The 17053-nt window shown below is 54.5% G+C and overlaps 4 protein-coding genes and 1 pseudogene across 4 annotated transcripts in view; all 5 read right to left on the reverse strand.

Annotated features, from left to right (window-relative positions):
* The window catches only part of LOC122689843 (melanoma-associated antigen 10-like), a 335391-nt gene extending 333446 nt beyond the window's left edge, over nucleotides 1–1945 (reverse strand). The window contains exon 1 of the mRNA XM_043896612.1: nucleotides 1810–1945. The gene's annotated coding sequence lies outside the window, so the exon portion shown is untranslated. The remainder of the gene's footprint in view (nucleotides 1–1809) is intronic.
* The window catches only part of LOC122689847 (melanoma-associated antigen 10-like), a 596047-nt gene that overhangs the window by 172264 nt on the left and 406730 nt on the right, over nucleotides 1–17053 (reverse strand). The window lies entirely within an intron of this gene.
* The window catches only part of LOC122689845, a 587451-nt pseudogene that overhangs the window by 110862 nt on the left and 459536 nt on the right, over nucleotides 1–17053 (reverse strand).
* On the reverse strand, nucleotides 325–1233 carry LOC122689850 (melanoma-associated antigen 8-like). The gene has a single exon (XM_043896628.1). It carries the CDS (start codon nucleotides 1231–1233, stop codon nucleotides 469–471), a length of 765 nt encoding a protein of 254 aa, XP_043752563.1. The 3' UTR covers nucleotides 325–468.
* LOC122689853 (melanoma-associated antigen 8-like) lies at nucleotides 9422–10330 on the reverse strand. The gene has a single exon (XM_043896632.1). It carries the CDS (start codon nucleotides 10328–10330, stop codon nucleotides 9566–9568), a length of 765 nt encoding a protein of 254 aa, XP_043752567.1. The 3' UTR covers nucleotides 9422–9565.

The following is a 17053-nucleotide window of genomic DNA, read 5'->3' on the forward strand; positions in this document are numbered from 1 at the left end:
CCATAAGCATGAATTGACTATGATTACTTTTATTATCTAACTCTTCTCCATACAATACTATTGCTACAGAAGTTCACATTTTCAAAACATTTCTAATTTCGATTCCATTGCATTCTGTTCAGGACCACAAAACAAAATGGAAGACTTTCCCATCTCTCTTACAAAAACTCTTGTTTTTGAACTGTGTAACATCAGATACACTCGGATCAATATCATTCACAAAGCTAAGATATTGAAGTTTCTTTAGCCTACTCTGAAACCAAACTTTGAAAAGTTTCTAAAGAAAACAGAGATGAATCCCCTCGTCATCATAGAGAACAGGAACCAAAAGATGCTACAAACTGGTTCCCCCAACTAGCCCGGGCCCTCACAGTTTAGAAAGCTGACTACCCCCTCTTTAACCACAGAGAGAAGGAACAACCTGGCTGCTGCTCTGTCTCAGGCCCCCTATCCCTCTTCCCTCGCATCTTATGCAGACAGGAATGGGAAGGTCCTCAAAGCCCTTTGGTTGACCCTGCGCATAAATGCCATGACTTGCCACTTGCTGGTCTCCACATAGGCCCGGGGACCCCACAGGAACTCATAGCAAACAGGGTGGCTGTCAGGCACCTGCTGGTACCGCAGGTATCCTTCCCGCACCCACACTTGGGTCAGAAGCTCCCTGAGCTCCCCAAAGACACACTGCTCACTCCCAACATACACCCCCATCCTTCTGAGTGCTCCCCAGACCGCCTCCTCAGGGGCCGGGTCTCCAAACCGCATGATCATGCTGAGGACCAGCACCAGGAAGCCGGCCTTGGGCAGGCCCACCCCATCGCTCAGCATCTCATCGCAAGTGAGGCCCAGGATGGGGACCAAGATGTAGATGTGCTCCGCTGGGTCCACCTCTTTCACGTCCACGCCAAAGACCAGCTGCAGGCACACTGAGACTTCCCTGAAGACCACCGGGAAGTGCTCCTGGTTATCCCTGAGGACCTTATTCAGCATTTCCGCCTGGGAGGTCAGCTCCTTGGCTCGATACTTGAGGAGCAGGAACTTCATCAGTTTACCTATCATCCTATCCAGAATTTCCTGGGGCAAGGCCTCCATAGGAGCAGAGGAGGATGCTGGGTAGTAGGAGGCCAAGTGGGATGCGGACTCCCCCACCTCAGCCTCCAAGAGCGGCACCTCGATAGGGCCCTGGGCCTCGCCTGGGTCCTGAAGGTCTTCCTCGGGTTTGCTGAGCTCACTCATCTCAACCACGAGCACAATGCCTGAGGTGAAACAAGACACGGAACTGAGGCAGAGGTACAGATGGGGACCAAGGGCCTCTGGGAGAGAGGAGGTGTGAGCAACCTGGGCTAAGAAATGCATCCTGGATGGTACGACACAGGCCACTTACAGCTCTCCCCTTGAGGGGTTCTCTCCGACCTCACAGGAGAGCTCCTCCTGGGAGGCCAGTCCCCTGGCTACCCGAAGGAGGAAGGAAGGTGGCTCCCCAGGGTGTGGTCAGTACAGCCTGAGATTTCCGGGTCCAAAACAGTGTGAGGAATTGGGGCCTTCTGGGCCCCCGCTATGTTCTGGGATAGGGAGCCTCTGGTTCACTTCAGGTCACCCTCTCACCTTGACTCCTGATACTGCCTGTCTGAACTCAGGACACAGGCTTCAGACCTCTGCCTTCGCCTCCCGGTTCCTGGAGCTCCTGTGAGAGACATGGAGGTGACATCTAAGGGCTATACTGTGGCACAGCCCTGGGCCTTCTGTGCTGCTAGGTGGGGACGCACACTCGGATTACACCCAGTTGTGTTGTGGGTACCTTGTAATGCTCACCTTCCCCCTGGCATGACCTGGACGGTCCCCTTTGGAGGAGTAGAAGGAAACTCAAAACAAGACACAAGCCTGAACAGAAAGCACTGAGGGGCCCCACATGCGGCCGCACCTGTCCAGGGCCTGGCGCGGGTCCTAGGCTGGGGAGATGCTCGGTCCTCAGCTCCTCCTCACGTCCTGCCTGGCCTCCAAGCACTCGCCACAGGGGCGGGGGTTTGCTCAGTCCAACCTTGGGGTTGGGGAGTCCAGCCTCTGCCAACCTGAAGCCTCCACCTCTGCCCGTAAAACCTCACCTCCCGAGTTCCCTAAGCCAGCGGTCAAGAAACTGCTCACCCTGCTCACCCCACTCTGGGCCCTCCAAGACCCTCTTGCAAGGGCCAAGATCCCTCCAGCTTGGCGTCGAACCGCCTCAATCCTTCCTCGCATGGAGCCTGGACTCCAGGCAGGACTCGCGTTTGTCGCCTCTGCCATTTTGACACCCCGCCGCTTTCCCAAGGCCTCCAGTCCCTCTGAGACCCGCATGTGAGGAAGTCAGACAGACCTACTGTGCTCTTCTCACCCCAAGGGCTCCCAGGGACGACTACAGGGATGGGGATCTGTGGGGTTCCATCAGTCCTCACTCAGGGTGCCCGCAGTCCTCCTTCAGGAACCTCACCTTGCCTCCGCGCACGACCTGGATTCTCGCCTCTCCGCAACTGAAGCCCCGCCCCTTATAGCAGGACCCCAGTCTCTTGAAGACCCGGATGTCAGGAAGACAGCTCATGCCTGTGGCACTCATCCTGCCCCCACGGTTGCCCTGGACTGCCAACAGAGATTCGCTTCTCTGAGGTCCCCTCTGATTACGGGTTCAGGGTCCTCTAGTCCCTCTTCAGGGTCCTCAAGGTCTTCAACCCTGCAGGACCTGGGAATCGGGCCCCCGAGGCCCCGCCCCATATGTGACGTCCCCACTCAGAGACCCGGATGTCAGGAAGTGAGACCATGCACTTCGGGCTCATCGTATCCCAGTTCGGCCAAGGACCAACAGCAGCTCCAGGCTTTTCTGAGGTCTCCTCTGATTTGGGTCCAGGGTCCACTCAGTCGTCCGTCAGTGTCCTCAAATTGAAACCCTGGAGGAGCTGGGGATCTTCCCTCTGCTCACCTGAGGCTACACCCCCTTTCCCAGGTCCCCAGTTTCTCTGAGACCCAGATGTCAGGAAATGCAGCATGTGCTCATCCACCCTCTGTGAGCCCTGAGACTTGATGTGAGGGTCCCGCCTCTGGTCAACACAAGGGGCATCCCCAGAATGCCAGGGCTCTAGATGAGATTCCTTAGGAAGGATTAAGGAACCCCACAGATTCCTGACCCTACTGTCAGCCCTGGGCCACCCTGGTGGTGGGATGAGCGCTTGGCAGCCTCTTCTGACTTCCGCATCTGTATCTCAGAAACATTAGGCAATTGTTAGAAGCGTCAGGGCGTCAGATGGGCAGTGAGAAAGATCTTCTTTCTTTTGAGAGTCAAGGTGAGGACACTGAGGAAGGACAGAGGGGACCCTGGACCCCAGAGCAGAGTGGGCTCTGGGAGGACATTGGGTGGATGAACGTATGCTGGATTTCCTGACTGGGTCTCAGAGAGACTGGGGACCTGGGATAGGGGGCTGACTTCCTAATATCCAGATTTCAGCCTGGTGTCCTAGTATAGAGAGATGACTTAGTGACATCCGCATATCAGAAAGACTGGGCTCCTGGTATGAGGTTTGGGGCGTTAGTAGGGGAGAGGAGAGAATCTGAAGTCGTACCTGGAGATAAGTTGAGGTCTCTGAGGGAAGGCTGAAGGGACCCCAAGTGAAAACTCTAGGGATCCCAAGATAAGAGGGATGGAACCCCACAGATCCCTGCCGCTGCCATCGGCCCTGGGAGCCCTCGGGGTGAGAAGAACACACTAGGTCTGTCCTGAGTTCCTGACATCCAGCTCTGTGAGGCTGGGGACTTGGTGTGAGGAGCAGGGACTATGGTGGGGAGAGGACAGAGACTAGGTCCTCCTGGAAATCAAGGTGAGGACCCTGAGGGAGGACTGAGAATAGCCAGATCTCAGAACAGAGGGAACCCTGGTAGTCCCTGGGCAGGGTAACCTCGTGCCGCATTGCCTGATAACCCTGGCAGAGAGACTGGGGACCTCTTGAAAGCAGGGGAAACTCCAAATGGCGGATGGGACACTTGCAGGTCTTGTGTGGAGTCTAGACCCCATGCAAGGCAGGACTAAGGCAGTTAGACCCCAACAGGGAGGGATCTTGGCCCTTGCAAGGGGGTCTTGGAGGGTGCAGAGTGGGGTGAGCAGTTTCTTGAACTCTGGCTTAGGGACCTCGCGAGGTGAGGTATTTCAGGAACAGCCGAAGGCTTCCGGTTGGCAGAGGCTGGACTCCTCAACCACAATGGAAGACTGAGCAGACCCCCGCCCCTGTGGTCAGTGCTGGGAGGGAAGGCAGGACATGAGGAGGAGCTGAGGACCGAACACCTCCCTGGCCTAGGCCCCACAGGAGACCTTGGGCAGGTGCGGCCGCATGTGGGGCCCCTCAGCGCTTTCTTTCCAGTCTCGGGTCTTGTTCTGCATTTCCCTCCAGGCCCCCAGAGGGGAGGGACCAGGTTGTGCCAGGGGAAATGTAAGCACTAAAGGGGAGCTCTGAAGGGACCTCTCACCACACAACTGAGGGACCCTCACAGTGTGCACCCCTTGTACTGTCAGAGAATGCTAAGGGCTGTGCCACGGGATACCACTGAGGTGCCCCTCCATTTCTCACAGGAGCTGTAGGAAGCAGTAGGCGAAGGCAGACATCTGAGGCCCGTGTCCTGAGGTCAGTGAACAGAGGAGGTCCAGGCAATTCCAGGAGTCAAGGTGATGAGGGTGCCCTGAGTGGACACCAAGTGCTGCCCATCCCAGAACAGAGGGGACCCCACAAGAGCCTAATCCCCTTACCTTGTCAGTCCCAGAAATCTCGGGCTGTGCTGACCACACCCTGGGGAGCCACCTCACTTCCTTTTTCAGGTAGCCAGGGGACTGGCCACTCCAGAGGCATGTCCCTGTGTGGTCTGAGAGCACGTTTCAAAAGGAGAGCTGCAAGTGGCCTGTGGCCAACCAGGGTGCGGTTCTCAGGTGAGGCCATTCACAGCCCGTCTATCCACCATCCAGGCCCATGGTCCTCATCTGTCCCATTTGCCCCCATGCCTCACTCCTGCCTCACTCTGTAGTTTGATCCCAGGCATCACGCTCATGGTCAAGATGACTGAGCTGAGCAAGCTCGAGGAAGACCTTCAGGACCCAGGTGAGGCCAGGGTCCTGTGGAAGTGCAGCTCTCTGGGGCTGAGCGGGGGAGGCTGTATCACCCTCAGCCTCCTCCCCCACAGTCTCCTGCTCCACCCTTGTGGAGGCCTTGTCCCATGAAGCTCTGAATGAGATAGTGGCTAACTTGATGAAGTTCTTGCTCCTGTAGTATCTGGCCAAACATCTGACATCCCAGGCGGAAATGCTGAAGAAGGTCCTCAGGAATAACCAGGAGCATGTCCTAGTGGTCTTCAGTCAAGCTGCAGAGTGCCTACAGGTTGTCGTTGGCCTGGAGGTAAAGCAGTTGGACCCCAGGGAGCACATCTACATCATGGTCCCTACCCTGGGCCTCACCTGCAATGTGATGCTGAGCAGTGGGCAGACCCTGCCCAAGGCTGGCATCCTGGTATTGCTCCTCAACCTGATCATGCAGAGTGAAGACCTGACCCCTGAGGAAGCAGTCTTGGGAGTACTCAGCAGGACGGGGGTGTGTGTTGGGAGTGAGCCCTGTCTCTTTGGGGAGCTCAGGGAGCTGCTGACCCAAGTGTGGCTGCGGGAGGGATACCTGGAATACCAGCAGGTGCCTGACAGCCACCCTGCTCGCTATGAGTTCCTGTGGGGCGCCCTGGCCTATGTGGAGACCAGCAAGTGGCAAGTCACGGTGTCTGTGCTCAGGGTCTAACAGAGGGCTTTGAGGGCCTCCCCACTCCTGTCTGCAGAGGCTGCGAGGGAGGAGGAATAGGGGGCCTGAGCCAGAGCAGCAGCCAGGGTAATCCTTCCCTCTGTGATTGAAGAGGGAGTAGTCACCTTCTCAGAAGTGAGGGCCCGGGCCAGTTGGGGGAACCAGTGCACAGCATCTGTGGGCTCCTGTTCTCTACAATGACATGGAGATTCATCTGTTTTCCTTAGAAAATCTTCAAGCTTTGATTGTTTTTGCAAAAGGCTAAATAAAGTTCAGTGTCTTAGCTTGGAGAATGAGGTTGATCAATATGTGTTTGTGCTTACACAGTTCAAGAACAAGAGTTTTGCTGTTTTGTGAGAGATTGGAAACTCTTCCATTTTGTTTTGTGACCCTGAATGGGACACAGTGGAAATGGAATTAGATCCGTTTCGGAAATGTGAGCTTGTGGTGGAGTGGTGGAGTCGCTCAGTCCTGTCCGACTCTTCGCGACCCCATGGACTGTGGCCAACAAGGCTCCTCAGTCCATGGGATTTTCCAGGCAAGAGTACTTGGGTGGGCTGTCATTTCTTTCTCCAGGGGATCATCATGACCCAGGGATGGAACACGGGTCTCCCAATGTAGACAGACACTTTACCGTCTGAGCCACCAGGGAAGCACTAATATTGATGCGGCAAGAATTATGCGATAAAAGTAATTGCAATGAATTCATCCATCTGTCCTTCTTGTGTGTCATTCTCAAAAACTAAATTATCTTTATTTGGGTTTGTCTGGGTTATTTAAGGAAGCAGCTGGCAATAAATCTGAGGCCCCTGTTCACTAGCTCATATATTCTGAAGACCTTTACAGAGTATCTTCTCCAGGAAAGGCGGTGTTAGGAGTGGGGACACTAGGAGAAGCAGGACACCCCCGCACCTAGAGCAAAGTTCTAGGAGCCGCAGTCACACAAGGAAGGTGGAGAGACCTCCCCTAGTCGCACTGAACAAGGCAACATGAGGTAGGGCGGTGGAGCTCCAGGAGGAGCACTCGAGTTTCAGTGCCTGAGCCAAGGTGGTTTGGGGCTTTAGGACCCTGGGTTCCTTCTGTGGGAGGTGGTCGAGGTGAGGCAGGCTGGTAGCAGCCCTCAGACTTGCAGACAGTGTTTCTTCGGGGAGATGGCAAATTCTGAAATGGATCATGGCTGTAAGGTGGCCTTTTGCATCTCGGACAAAGCCCAGACAGATCTCTTTCTGGGGCAGGAAGGAAGGGGTCCTGACTCTTGTCGCATTGCTGTTGATCACAGGGGCAAAGGAGGTGTTTTCTACCCCACATCTGCTAGGAATCCTGCAGAACTTTGGTCGCACTCCCTTGAAGTGGTGCCCAAGAAATGCATGGAACTACCCTTTCTTTCCTGGTCCCGGAGATCCAGAACCCACGGTCTTAAATAGCTTTCAATTATCTTGATTGTAATTGGCCATTGTAATCAAGGACTTGACCTTAGTTGGGGCTGCAAGAAAGGAAAGTATGGTTTGGATGGAAGACCAGCTAGGGAAGAGGCAAAGAGTGGCTCTTGCTTCTATTTCCTGGAGCAGCTTGGGTCCTGTTGGAACACTCCTTCATACCCAAATTTAACAGGTTTTCTATGGAAATGGGGCTTGCCCAGGAGCTCAAATGATGAAGATTCCGCTTACACTGTGGGAGACATGGGATCGATTCATGGGTCAGGGAGATCACCTGAAGAAGGGCATGGCAACCCACTCCAGTATTCTTGCCTGGAGAATTCCATGGACAGAGGGGATCGGAAGACTGCAGTCCATGGAGTGGCAAACAGTCCGACACGACTGAGCTACTAACATTATGGTCCACTATGGTCTAAGTAGCAAAGTTTCTTAGTTTTATTTGTGAAACATCCTATTTGGCTGATTAGGTATCCCACATCCTATTGAGGTGCACATTCTCAGACAAGCCCTGGACCACAAAGTAGCCGACCCCTTCCTACAGTGGAGAGTGGAGGACACTCTTGGGGCAACACTGTGACAGATTCCTGTCCCGACATCACAGAGGCCATGACCGCCAGGCCCTGGCAGCTGCATCCCATCCCTCAGGCGAATAGTGCAGCCCAACACGTGGGCTCCTCAAACCGGCTGGCTTCACAGGAGAAGAACTGAGGCCACGGGGCTTTTCCAAGCATCCACTGACTATCTGGCAGCTGCCATACATGTGACCAGAATCACATCACCTGTTCCCCTTTTTCTCTGGCACTCAGCATGGATAGCTGCCCCTTTAGCCCCCTGCACCCATCCACACCCCCACTGCAGTGACCTCACCACCTCCTTAGGCCCGGAAGTCGCTCCTGCCTTTTGCTGCCAGGCACAGCCTTAACCTGGGTCTCTGCTGCCTCCACACTTCTGAACCCACCCGAACCCAGGGATGCTGGCAGATGTTGCATCTTTACTGGCTAGTACTTATTTCTCATGCTCTTCGGATCTCAGACTCTGTCCCTCTCCCCTCTGGAAACTGTTTGGTTTTCAGGACACCTCAGAGAATTGGCAGCTTAATTAGAAATGGAATAGAAAACCACTCAGAATTGCTGTTCTGTGTTTTCCTCCTGGAGAATGTATATCAATTTCAGTGTCTGTGTGTGTTTCGGGGTGGAGAGCAGTGTCTCCAGCTGGGCACAGCTCACTCAAAGATCCCAGGATTCTAGTCACACAGCAGGTCCTGTCCACTTTTGCAGCTTCTCTTCACTCATTTCATCCAAATGAAATCTAGAGCATGCGCACAAGTGAAAATCATAAAGTCCAGATGACCAAAGAAACTGTTGTTTCAATGTACTTGTTAATCAGCTTCCCAAGGCAGAGACAGGAGGGCTAGTACAGGGATTACTGGGCATATATCAAAGAGCAAGATTCACATTTCTCTAGGATTCCTAGCAGATGGTGGACAGAACACACCTATTTCATCCCTGTGGTCAACAGCTATGGGGCAAGAGCCTGGACCCCTTCCTGCCTGCCCTAGAAAGAGATCTCTCTGGGGTTTATCCAAGAAGCAAAAGGACACCTCACAGCAATGATGCGTTTCAGAGATTCCCCTCACCCCCAAGACAGACCTCAGGTGACTGTGGCTCCTCGACCATTGCTGTAAGTGTGGGGGTGTCCTGCTACTCCTAGTGTCCCCACTGTTAACATGGCCTTTCACGGAGCAGAGAATCTGTACACGTCTTTGGAATAACTGAGCCAATGAGCAGGGCTCTCAGATTGTCTGCTACTTTCTTTAATAACCCAGGAAAATTCAACTAACTGAGATCATTTAGTTATTGTGAATGACAGACAAGAAGGCCATAAGCATGAATTGACTATGATTACTTTTATTATCTAACTCTTCTCCATACAATACTATTGCTACAGAAGTTCACATTTTCAAAACATTTCTAATTTAGATTCCATTGCATTCTGTTCAGGACCACAAAACAAAATGGAAGACTTTCCCATCTCTCTTACAAAAACTCTTGTTTTTGAACTGTGTAACATCAGATACACTCGGATCAATATCATTCACAAAGCTAAGATATTGAAGTTTCTTTAGCCTACTCTGAAACCAAACTTTGAAAAGTTTCTAAAGAAAACAGAGATGAATCCCCTCGTCATCATAGAGAACAGGAACCAAAAGATGCTACAAACTGGTTCCCCCAACTAGCCCGGGCCCTCACAGTTTAGAAAGCTGACTACCCCCTCTTTAACCACAGAGAGAAGGAACAACCTGGCTGCTGCTCTGTCTCAGGCCCCCTATCCCTCTTCCCTCGCATCTTATGCAGACAGGAATGGGAAGGTCCTCAAAGCCCTTTGGTTGACCCTGCGCATAAATGCCATGACTTGCCACTTGCTGGTCTCCACATAGGCCCGGGGACCCCACAGGAACTCATAGCAAACAGGGTGGCTGTCAGGCACCTGCTGGTACCGCAGGTATCCTTCCCGCACCCACACTTGGGTCAGAAGCTCCCTGAGCTCCCCAAAGACACACTGCTCACTCCCAACATACACCCCCATCCTTCTGAGTGCTCCCCAGACCGCCTCCTCAGGGGCCGGGTCTCCAAACCGCATGATCATGCTGAGGACCAGCACCAGGAAGCCGGCCTTGGGCAGGCCCACCCCATCGCTCAGCATCTCATCGCAAGTGAGGCCCAGGATGGGGACCAAGATGTAGATGTGCTCCGCTGGGTCCACCTCTTTCACGTCCACGCCAAAGACCAGCTGCAGGCACACTGAGACTTCCCTGAAGACCACCGGGAAGTGCTCCTGGTTATCCCTGAGGACCTTATTCAGCATTTCCGCCTGGGAGGTCAGCTCCTTGGCTCGATACTTGAGGAGCAGGAACTTCATCAGTTTACCTATCATCCTATCCAGAATTTCCTGGGGCAAGGCCTCCATAGGAGCAGAGGAGGATGCTGGGTAGTAGGAGGCCAAGTGGGATGCGGACTCCCCCACCTCAGCCTCCAAGAGCGGCACCTCGATAGGGCCCTGGGCCTCGCCTGGGTCCTGAAGGTCTTCCTCGGGTTTGCTGAGCTCACTCATCTCAACCACGAGCACAATGCCTGAGGTGAAACAAGACACGGAAGTGAGGCAGAGGTACAGATGGGGACCAAGGGCCTCTGGGAGAGAGGAGGTGTGAGCAACCTGGGCTAAGAAATGCATCCTGGATGGTACGACACAGGCCACTTACAGCTCTCCCCTTGAGGGGTTCTCTCCGACCTCACAGGAGAGCTCCTCCTGGGAGGCCAGTCCCCTGGCTACCCGAAGGAGGAAGGAAGGTGGCTCCCCAGGGTGTGGTCAGTACAGCCTGAGATTTCCGGGTCCAAAACAGTGTGAGGAATTGGGGCCTTCTGGGCCCCCGCTATGTTCTGGGATAGGGAGCCTCTGGTTCACTTCAGGTCACCCTCTCACCTTGACTCCTGATACTGCCTGTCTGAACTCAGGACACAGGCTTCAGACCTCTGCCTTCGCCTCCCGGTTCCTGGAGCTCCTGTGAGAGACATGGAGGTGACATCTAAGGGCTATACTGTGGCACAGCCCTGGGCCTTCTGTGCTGCTAGGTGGGGACGCACACTCGGATTACACCCAGTTGTGTTGTGGGTACCTTGTAATGCTCACCTTTCCCCTGGCATGACCTGGACGGTCCCCTTTGGAGGAGTAGAAGGAAACTCAAAACAAGACACAAGCCTGAACAGAAAGCACTGAGGGGCCCCACATGCGGCCGCACCTGTCCAGGGCCTGGCGCGGGTCCTAGGCTGGGGAGATGCTCGGTCCTCAGCTCCTCCTCACGTCCTGCCTGGCCTCCAAGCACTCGCCACAGGGGCGGGGGTTTGCTCAGTCCAACCTTGGGGTTGGGGAGTCCAGCCTCTGCCAACCTGAAGCCTCCACCTCTGCCCGTAAAACCTCACCTCCCGAGTTCCCTAAGCCAGCGGTCAAGAAACTGCTCACCCTGCTCACCCCACTCTGGGCCCTCCAAGACCCTCTTGCAAGGGCCAAGATCCCTCCAGCTTGGCGTCGAACCGCCTCAATCCTTCCTCGCATGGAGCCTGGACTCCAGGCAGGACTCGCGTTTGTCGCCTCTGCCATTTTGACACCCCGCCGCTTTCCCAAGGCCTCCAGTCCCTCTGAGACCCGCATGTGAGGAAGTCAGACAGACCTACTGTGCTCTTCTCACCCCAAGGGCTCCCAGGGACGACTACAGGGATGGGGATCTGTGGGGTTCCATCAGTCCTCACTCAGGGTGCCCGCAGTCCTCCTTCAGGAACCTCACCTTGCCTCCGCGCACGACCTGGATTCTCGCCTCTCCGCAACTGAAGCCCCGCCCCTTATAGCAGGACCCCAGTCTCTTGAAGACCCGGATGTCAGGAAGACAGCTCATGCCTGTGGCACTCATCCTGCCCCCACGGTTGCCCTGGACTGCCAACAGAGATTCGCTTCTCTGAGGTCCCCTCTGATTACGGGTTCAGGGTCCTCTAGTCCCTCTTCAGGGTCCTCAAGGTCTTCAACCCTGCAGGACCTGGGAATCGGGCCCCCGAGGCCCCGCCCCATATGTGACGTCCCCACTCAGAGACCCGGATGTCAGGAAGTGAGACCATGCACTTCGGGCTCATCGTATCCCAGTTCGGCCAAGGACCAACAGCAGCTCCAGGCTTTTCTGAGGTCTCCTCTGATTTGGGTCCAGGGTCCACTCAGTCGTCCGTCAGTGTCCTCAAATTGAAACCCTGGAGGAGCTGGGGATCTTCCCTCTGCTCACCTGAGGCTACACCCCCTTTCCCAGGTCCCCAGTTTCTCTGAGACCCAGATGTCAGGAAATGCAGCATGTGCTCATCCACCCTCTGTGAGCCCTGAGACTTGATGTGAGGGTCCCGCCTCTGGTCAACACAAGGGGCATCCCCAGAATGCCAGGGCTCTAGATGAGATTCCTTAGGAAGGATTAAGGAACCCCACAGATTCCTGACCCTACTGTCAGCCCTGGGCCACCCTGGTGGTGGGATGAGCGCTTGGCAGCCTCTTCTGACTTCCGCATCTGTATCTCAGAAACATTAGGCAATTGTTAGAAGCGTCAGGGCGTCAGATGGGCAGTGAGAAAGATCTTCTTTCTTTTGAGAGTCAAGGTGAGGACACTGAGGAAGGACAGAGGGGACCCTGGACCCCAGAGCAGAGTGGGCTCTGGGAGGACATTGGGTGGATGAACGTATGCTGGATTTCCTGACTGGGTCTCAGAGAGACTGGGGACCTGGGATAGGGGGCTGACTTCCTAATATCCAGATTTCAGCCTGGTGTCCTAGTATAGAGAGATGACTTAGTGACATCCGCATATCAGAAAGACTGGGCTCCTGGTATGAGGTTTGGGGCGTTAGTAGGGGAGAGGAGAGAATCTGAAGTCGTACCTGGAGATAAGTTGAGGTCTCTGAGGGAAGGCTGAAGGGACCCCAAGTGAAAACTCTAGGGATCCCAAGATAAGAGGGATGGAACCCCACAGATCCCTGCCGCTGCCATCGGCCCTGGGAGCCCTCGGGGTGAGAAGAACACACTAGGTCTGTCCTGAGTTCCTGACATCCAGCTCTGTGAGGCTGGGGACTTGGTGTGAGGAGCAGGGACTATGGTGGGGAGAGGACAGAGACTAGGTCCTCCTGGAAATCAAGGTGAGGACCCTGAGGGAGGACTGAGAATAGCCAGATCTCAGAACAGAGGGAACCCTGGTAGTCCCTGGGCAGGGTAACCTCGTGCCGCATTGCCTGATAACCCTGGCAGAGAGACTGGGGACCTCTTGAAAGCAGGGGAAACTCCAAATGGCGGATGGGACACTTGCAGGTCTTGTGTGGAGTCTAGACCCCATGCAAGGCAGGACTAAGGCAGTTAGACCCCAACAGGGAGGGATCTTGGCCCTTGCAAGGGGGTCTTGGAGGGTGCAGAGTGGGGTGAGCAGTTTCTTGAACTCTGGCTTAGGGACCTCGCGAGGTGAGGTATTTCAGGAACAGCCGAAGGCTTCCGGTTGGCAGAGGCTGGACTCCTCAACCACAATGGAAGACTGAGCAGACCCCCGCCCCTGTGGTCAGTGCTGGGAGGGAAGGCAGGACATGAGGAGGAGCTGAGGACCGAACACCTCCCTGGCCTAGGCCCCACAGGAGACCTTGGGCAGGTGCGGCCGCATGTGGGGCCCCTCAGCGCTTTCTTTCCAGTCTCGGGTCTTGTTCTGCGTTTCCCTCCAGGCCCCCAGAGGGGAGGGACCAGGTTGTGCCAGGGGAAATGTAAGCACTAAAGGGGAGCTCTGAAGGGACCTCTCACCACACAACTGAGGGACCCTCACAGTGTGCACCCCTTGTACTGTCAGAGAATGCTAAGGGCTGTGCCACGGGATACCACTGAGGTGCCCCTCCATTTCTCACAGGAGCTGTAGGAAGCAGTAGGCGAAGGCAGACATCTGAGGCCCGTGTCCTGAGGTCAGTGAACAGAGGAGGTCCAGGCAATTCCAGGAGTCAAGGTGATGAGGGTGCCCTGAGTGGACACCAAGTGCTGCCCATCCCAGAACAGAGGGGACCCCACAAGAGCCTAATCCCCTTACCTTGTCAGTCCCAGAAATCTCGGGCTGTGCTGACCACACCCTGGGGAGCCACCTCACTTCCTTCTTCAGGTAGCCAGGGGACTGGCCACTCCAGAGGCATGTCCCTGTGTGGTCTGAGAGCACGTTTCAAAAGGAGAGCTGCAAGTGGCCTGTGGCCAACCAGGGTGCGGTTCTCAGGTGAGGCCATTCACAGCCCGTCTATCCACCATCCAGGCCCATGGTCCTCATCTGTCCCATTTGCCCCCATGCCTCACTCCTGCCTCACTCTGTAGTTTGATCCCAGGCATCACGCTCATGGTCAAGATGACTGAGCTGAGCAAGCTCGAGGAAGACCTTCAGGACCCAGGTGAGGCCAGGGTCCTGTGGAAGTGCAGCTCTCTGGGGCTGAGCGGGGGAGGCTGTATCACCCTCAGCCTCCTCCCCCACAGTCTCCTGCTCCACCCTTGTGGAGGCCTTGCCCCATGAAGCTCTGAATGAGATAGTGGCTAACTTGATGAACTTCTTGCTCCTGTAGTATCTGGCCAAACATCTGACATCCCAGGCGGAAATGCTGAAGAAGGTCCTCAGGAATAACCAGGAGCATGTCCTAGTGGTCTTCAGTCAAGCTGCAGAGTGCCTACAGGTTGTCGTTGGCCTGGAGGTAAAGCAGTTGGACCCCAGGGAGCACATCTACATCATGGTCCCTACCCTGGGCCTCACCTGCAATGTGATGCTGAGCAGTGGGCAGACCCTGCCCAAGGCTGGCATCCTGGTGCTGCTCCTCAACCTGATCATGCAGAGTGAAGACCTGACCCCTGAGGAAGCAGTCTTGGGAGTACTCAGCAGGACGGGGGTGTGTGTTGGGAGTGAGCCCTGTCTCTTTGGGGAGCTCAGGGAGCTGCTGACCCAAGTGTGGCTGCGGGAGGGATACCTGGAATACCAGCAGGTGCCTGACAGCCACCCTGCTCGCTATGAGTTCCTGTGGGGCGCCCTGGCCTATGTGGAGACCAGCAAGTGGCAAGTCACGGTGTCTGTGCTCAGGGTCTAACAGAGGGCTTTGAGGGCCTCCCCACTCCTGTCTGCAGAGGCTGCGAGGGAGGAGGAATAGGGGGCCTGAGCCAGAGCAGCAGCCAGGGTAATCCTTCCCTCTGTGATTGAAGAGGGAGTAGTCACCTTCTCAGAAGTGAGGGCCCGGGCCAGTTGGGGGAACCAGTGCACAGCATCTGTGGGCTCCTGTTCTCTACAATGACATGGAGATTCATCTGTTTTCCTTAGAAAATCTTCAAGCTTTGATTGTTTTTGCAAAAGGCTAAATAAAGTTCAGTGTCTTAGCTTGGAGAATGAGGTTGATCAATATGTGTTTGTGCTTACACCGTTCAAGAACAAGAGTTTTGCTGTTTTGTGAGAGATTGGAAACTCTTCCATTTTGTTTTGTGACCCTGAATGGGACACAGTGGAAATGGAATTAGATCCGTTTCGGAAATGTGAGCTTGTGGTGGAGTGGTGGAGTCGCTCAGTCCTGTCCGACTCTTCGCGACCCCATGGACTGTGGCCAACAAGGCTCCTCAGTCCATGGGATTTTCCAGGCAAGAGTACTTGGGTGGGCTGTCATTTCTTTCTCCAGGGGATCATCATGACCCAGAGATGGAACACGGGTCTCCCAATGTAGACAGACACTTTACCGTCTGAGCCACCAGGGAAGCACTAATATTGATGCGGCAAGAATTATGCGATAAAAGTAATTGCAATGAATTCATCCATCTGTCCTTCTTGTGTGTCATTCTCAAAAACTAAATTATCTTTATTTGGGTTTGTCTGGGTTATTTAAGGAAGCAGCTGGCAATAAATCTGAGGCCCCTGTTCACTAGCTCATATATTCTGAAGACCTTTACAGAGTATCTTCTCCAGGAAAGGCGGTGTTAGGAGTGGGGACACTAGGAGAAGCAGGACACCCCCGCACCTAGAGCAAAGTTCTAGGAGCCGCAGTCACACAAGGAAGGTGGAGAGACCTCCCCTAGTCGCACTGAACAAGGCAACATGAGGTAGGGCGGTGGAGCTCCAGGAGGAGCACTCGAGTTTCAGTGCCTGAGCCAAGGTGGTTTGGGGCTTTAGGACCCTGGGTTCCTTCTGTGGGAGGTGGTCGAGGTGAGGCAGGCTGGTAGCAGCCCTCAGACTTGCAGACAGTGTTTCTTCGGGGAGATGGCAAATTCTGAAATGGATCATGGCTGTAAGGTGGCCTTTTGCATCTCGGACAAAGCCCAGACAGATCTCTTTCTGGGGCAGGAAGGAAGGGGTCCTGACTCTTGTCGCATTGCTGTTGATCACAGGGGCAAAGGAGGTGTTTTCTACCCCACATCTGCTAGGAATCCTGCAGAACTTTGGTCGCACTCCCTTGAAGTGGTGCCCAAGAAATGCATGGAACTACCCTTTCTTTCCTGGTCCCGGAGATCCAGAACCCACGGTCTTAAATAGCTTTCAATTATCTTGATTGTAATTGGCCATTGTAATCAAGGACTTGACCTTAGTTGGGGCTGCAAGAAAGGAAAGTATGGTTTGGATGGAAGACCAGCTAGGGAAGAGGCAAAGAGTGGCTCTTGCTTCTATTTCCTGGAGCAGCTTGGGTCCTGTTGGAACACTCCTTCATACCCAAATTTAACAGGTTTTCTATGGAAATGGGGCTTGCCCAGGAGCTCAAATGATGAAGATTCCGCTTACACTGTGGGAGACATGGGATCGATTCATGGGTCAGGGAGATCACCTGAAGAAGGGCATGGCAACCCACTCCAGTATTCTTGCCTGGAGAATTCCATGGACAGAGGGGATCGGAAGACTGCAGTCCATGGAGTGGCAAACAGTCCGACACGACTGAGCTACTAACATTATGGTCCACTATGGTCTAAGTAGCAAAGTTTCTTAGTTTTATTTGTGAAACATCCTATTTGGCTGATTAGGTATCCCACATCCTATTGAGGTGCACATTCTCAGACAAGCCCTGGACCACAAAGTAGCCGACCCCTTCCTACAGTGGAGAGTGGAGGACACTCTTGGGGCAACACTGTGACAGATTCCTGTCCCGACATCACAGAGGCCATGACCGCCAGGCCCTGGCAGCTGCATCCCATCCCTCAGGCGAATAGTGCAGCCCAACACGTGGGCTCCTCTAACCGGCTGGCTTCACAGGAGAAGAACTGAGGCCACGGGGCTTTTCCAAGCATCCACTG

Source organism: Cervus elaphus, chromosome X (genome assembly GCF_910594005.1).
Source record: "Cervus elaphus chromosome X, mCerEla1.1, whole genome shotgun sequence".
Taxonomy (NCBI): Eukaryota; Metazoa; Chordata; class Mammalia; order Artiodactyla; family Cervidae; genus Cervus; species Cervus elaphus.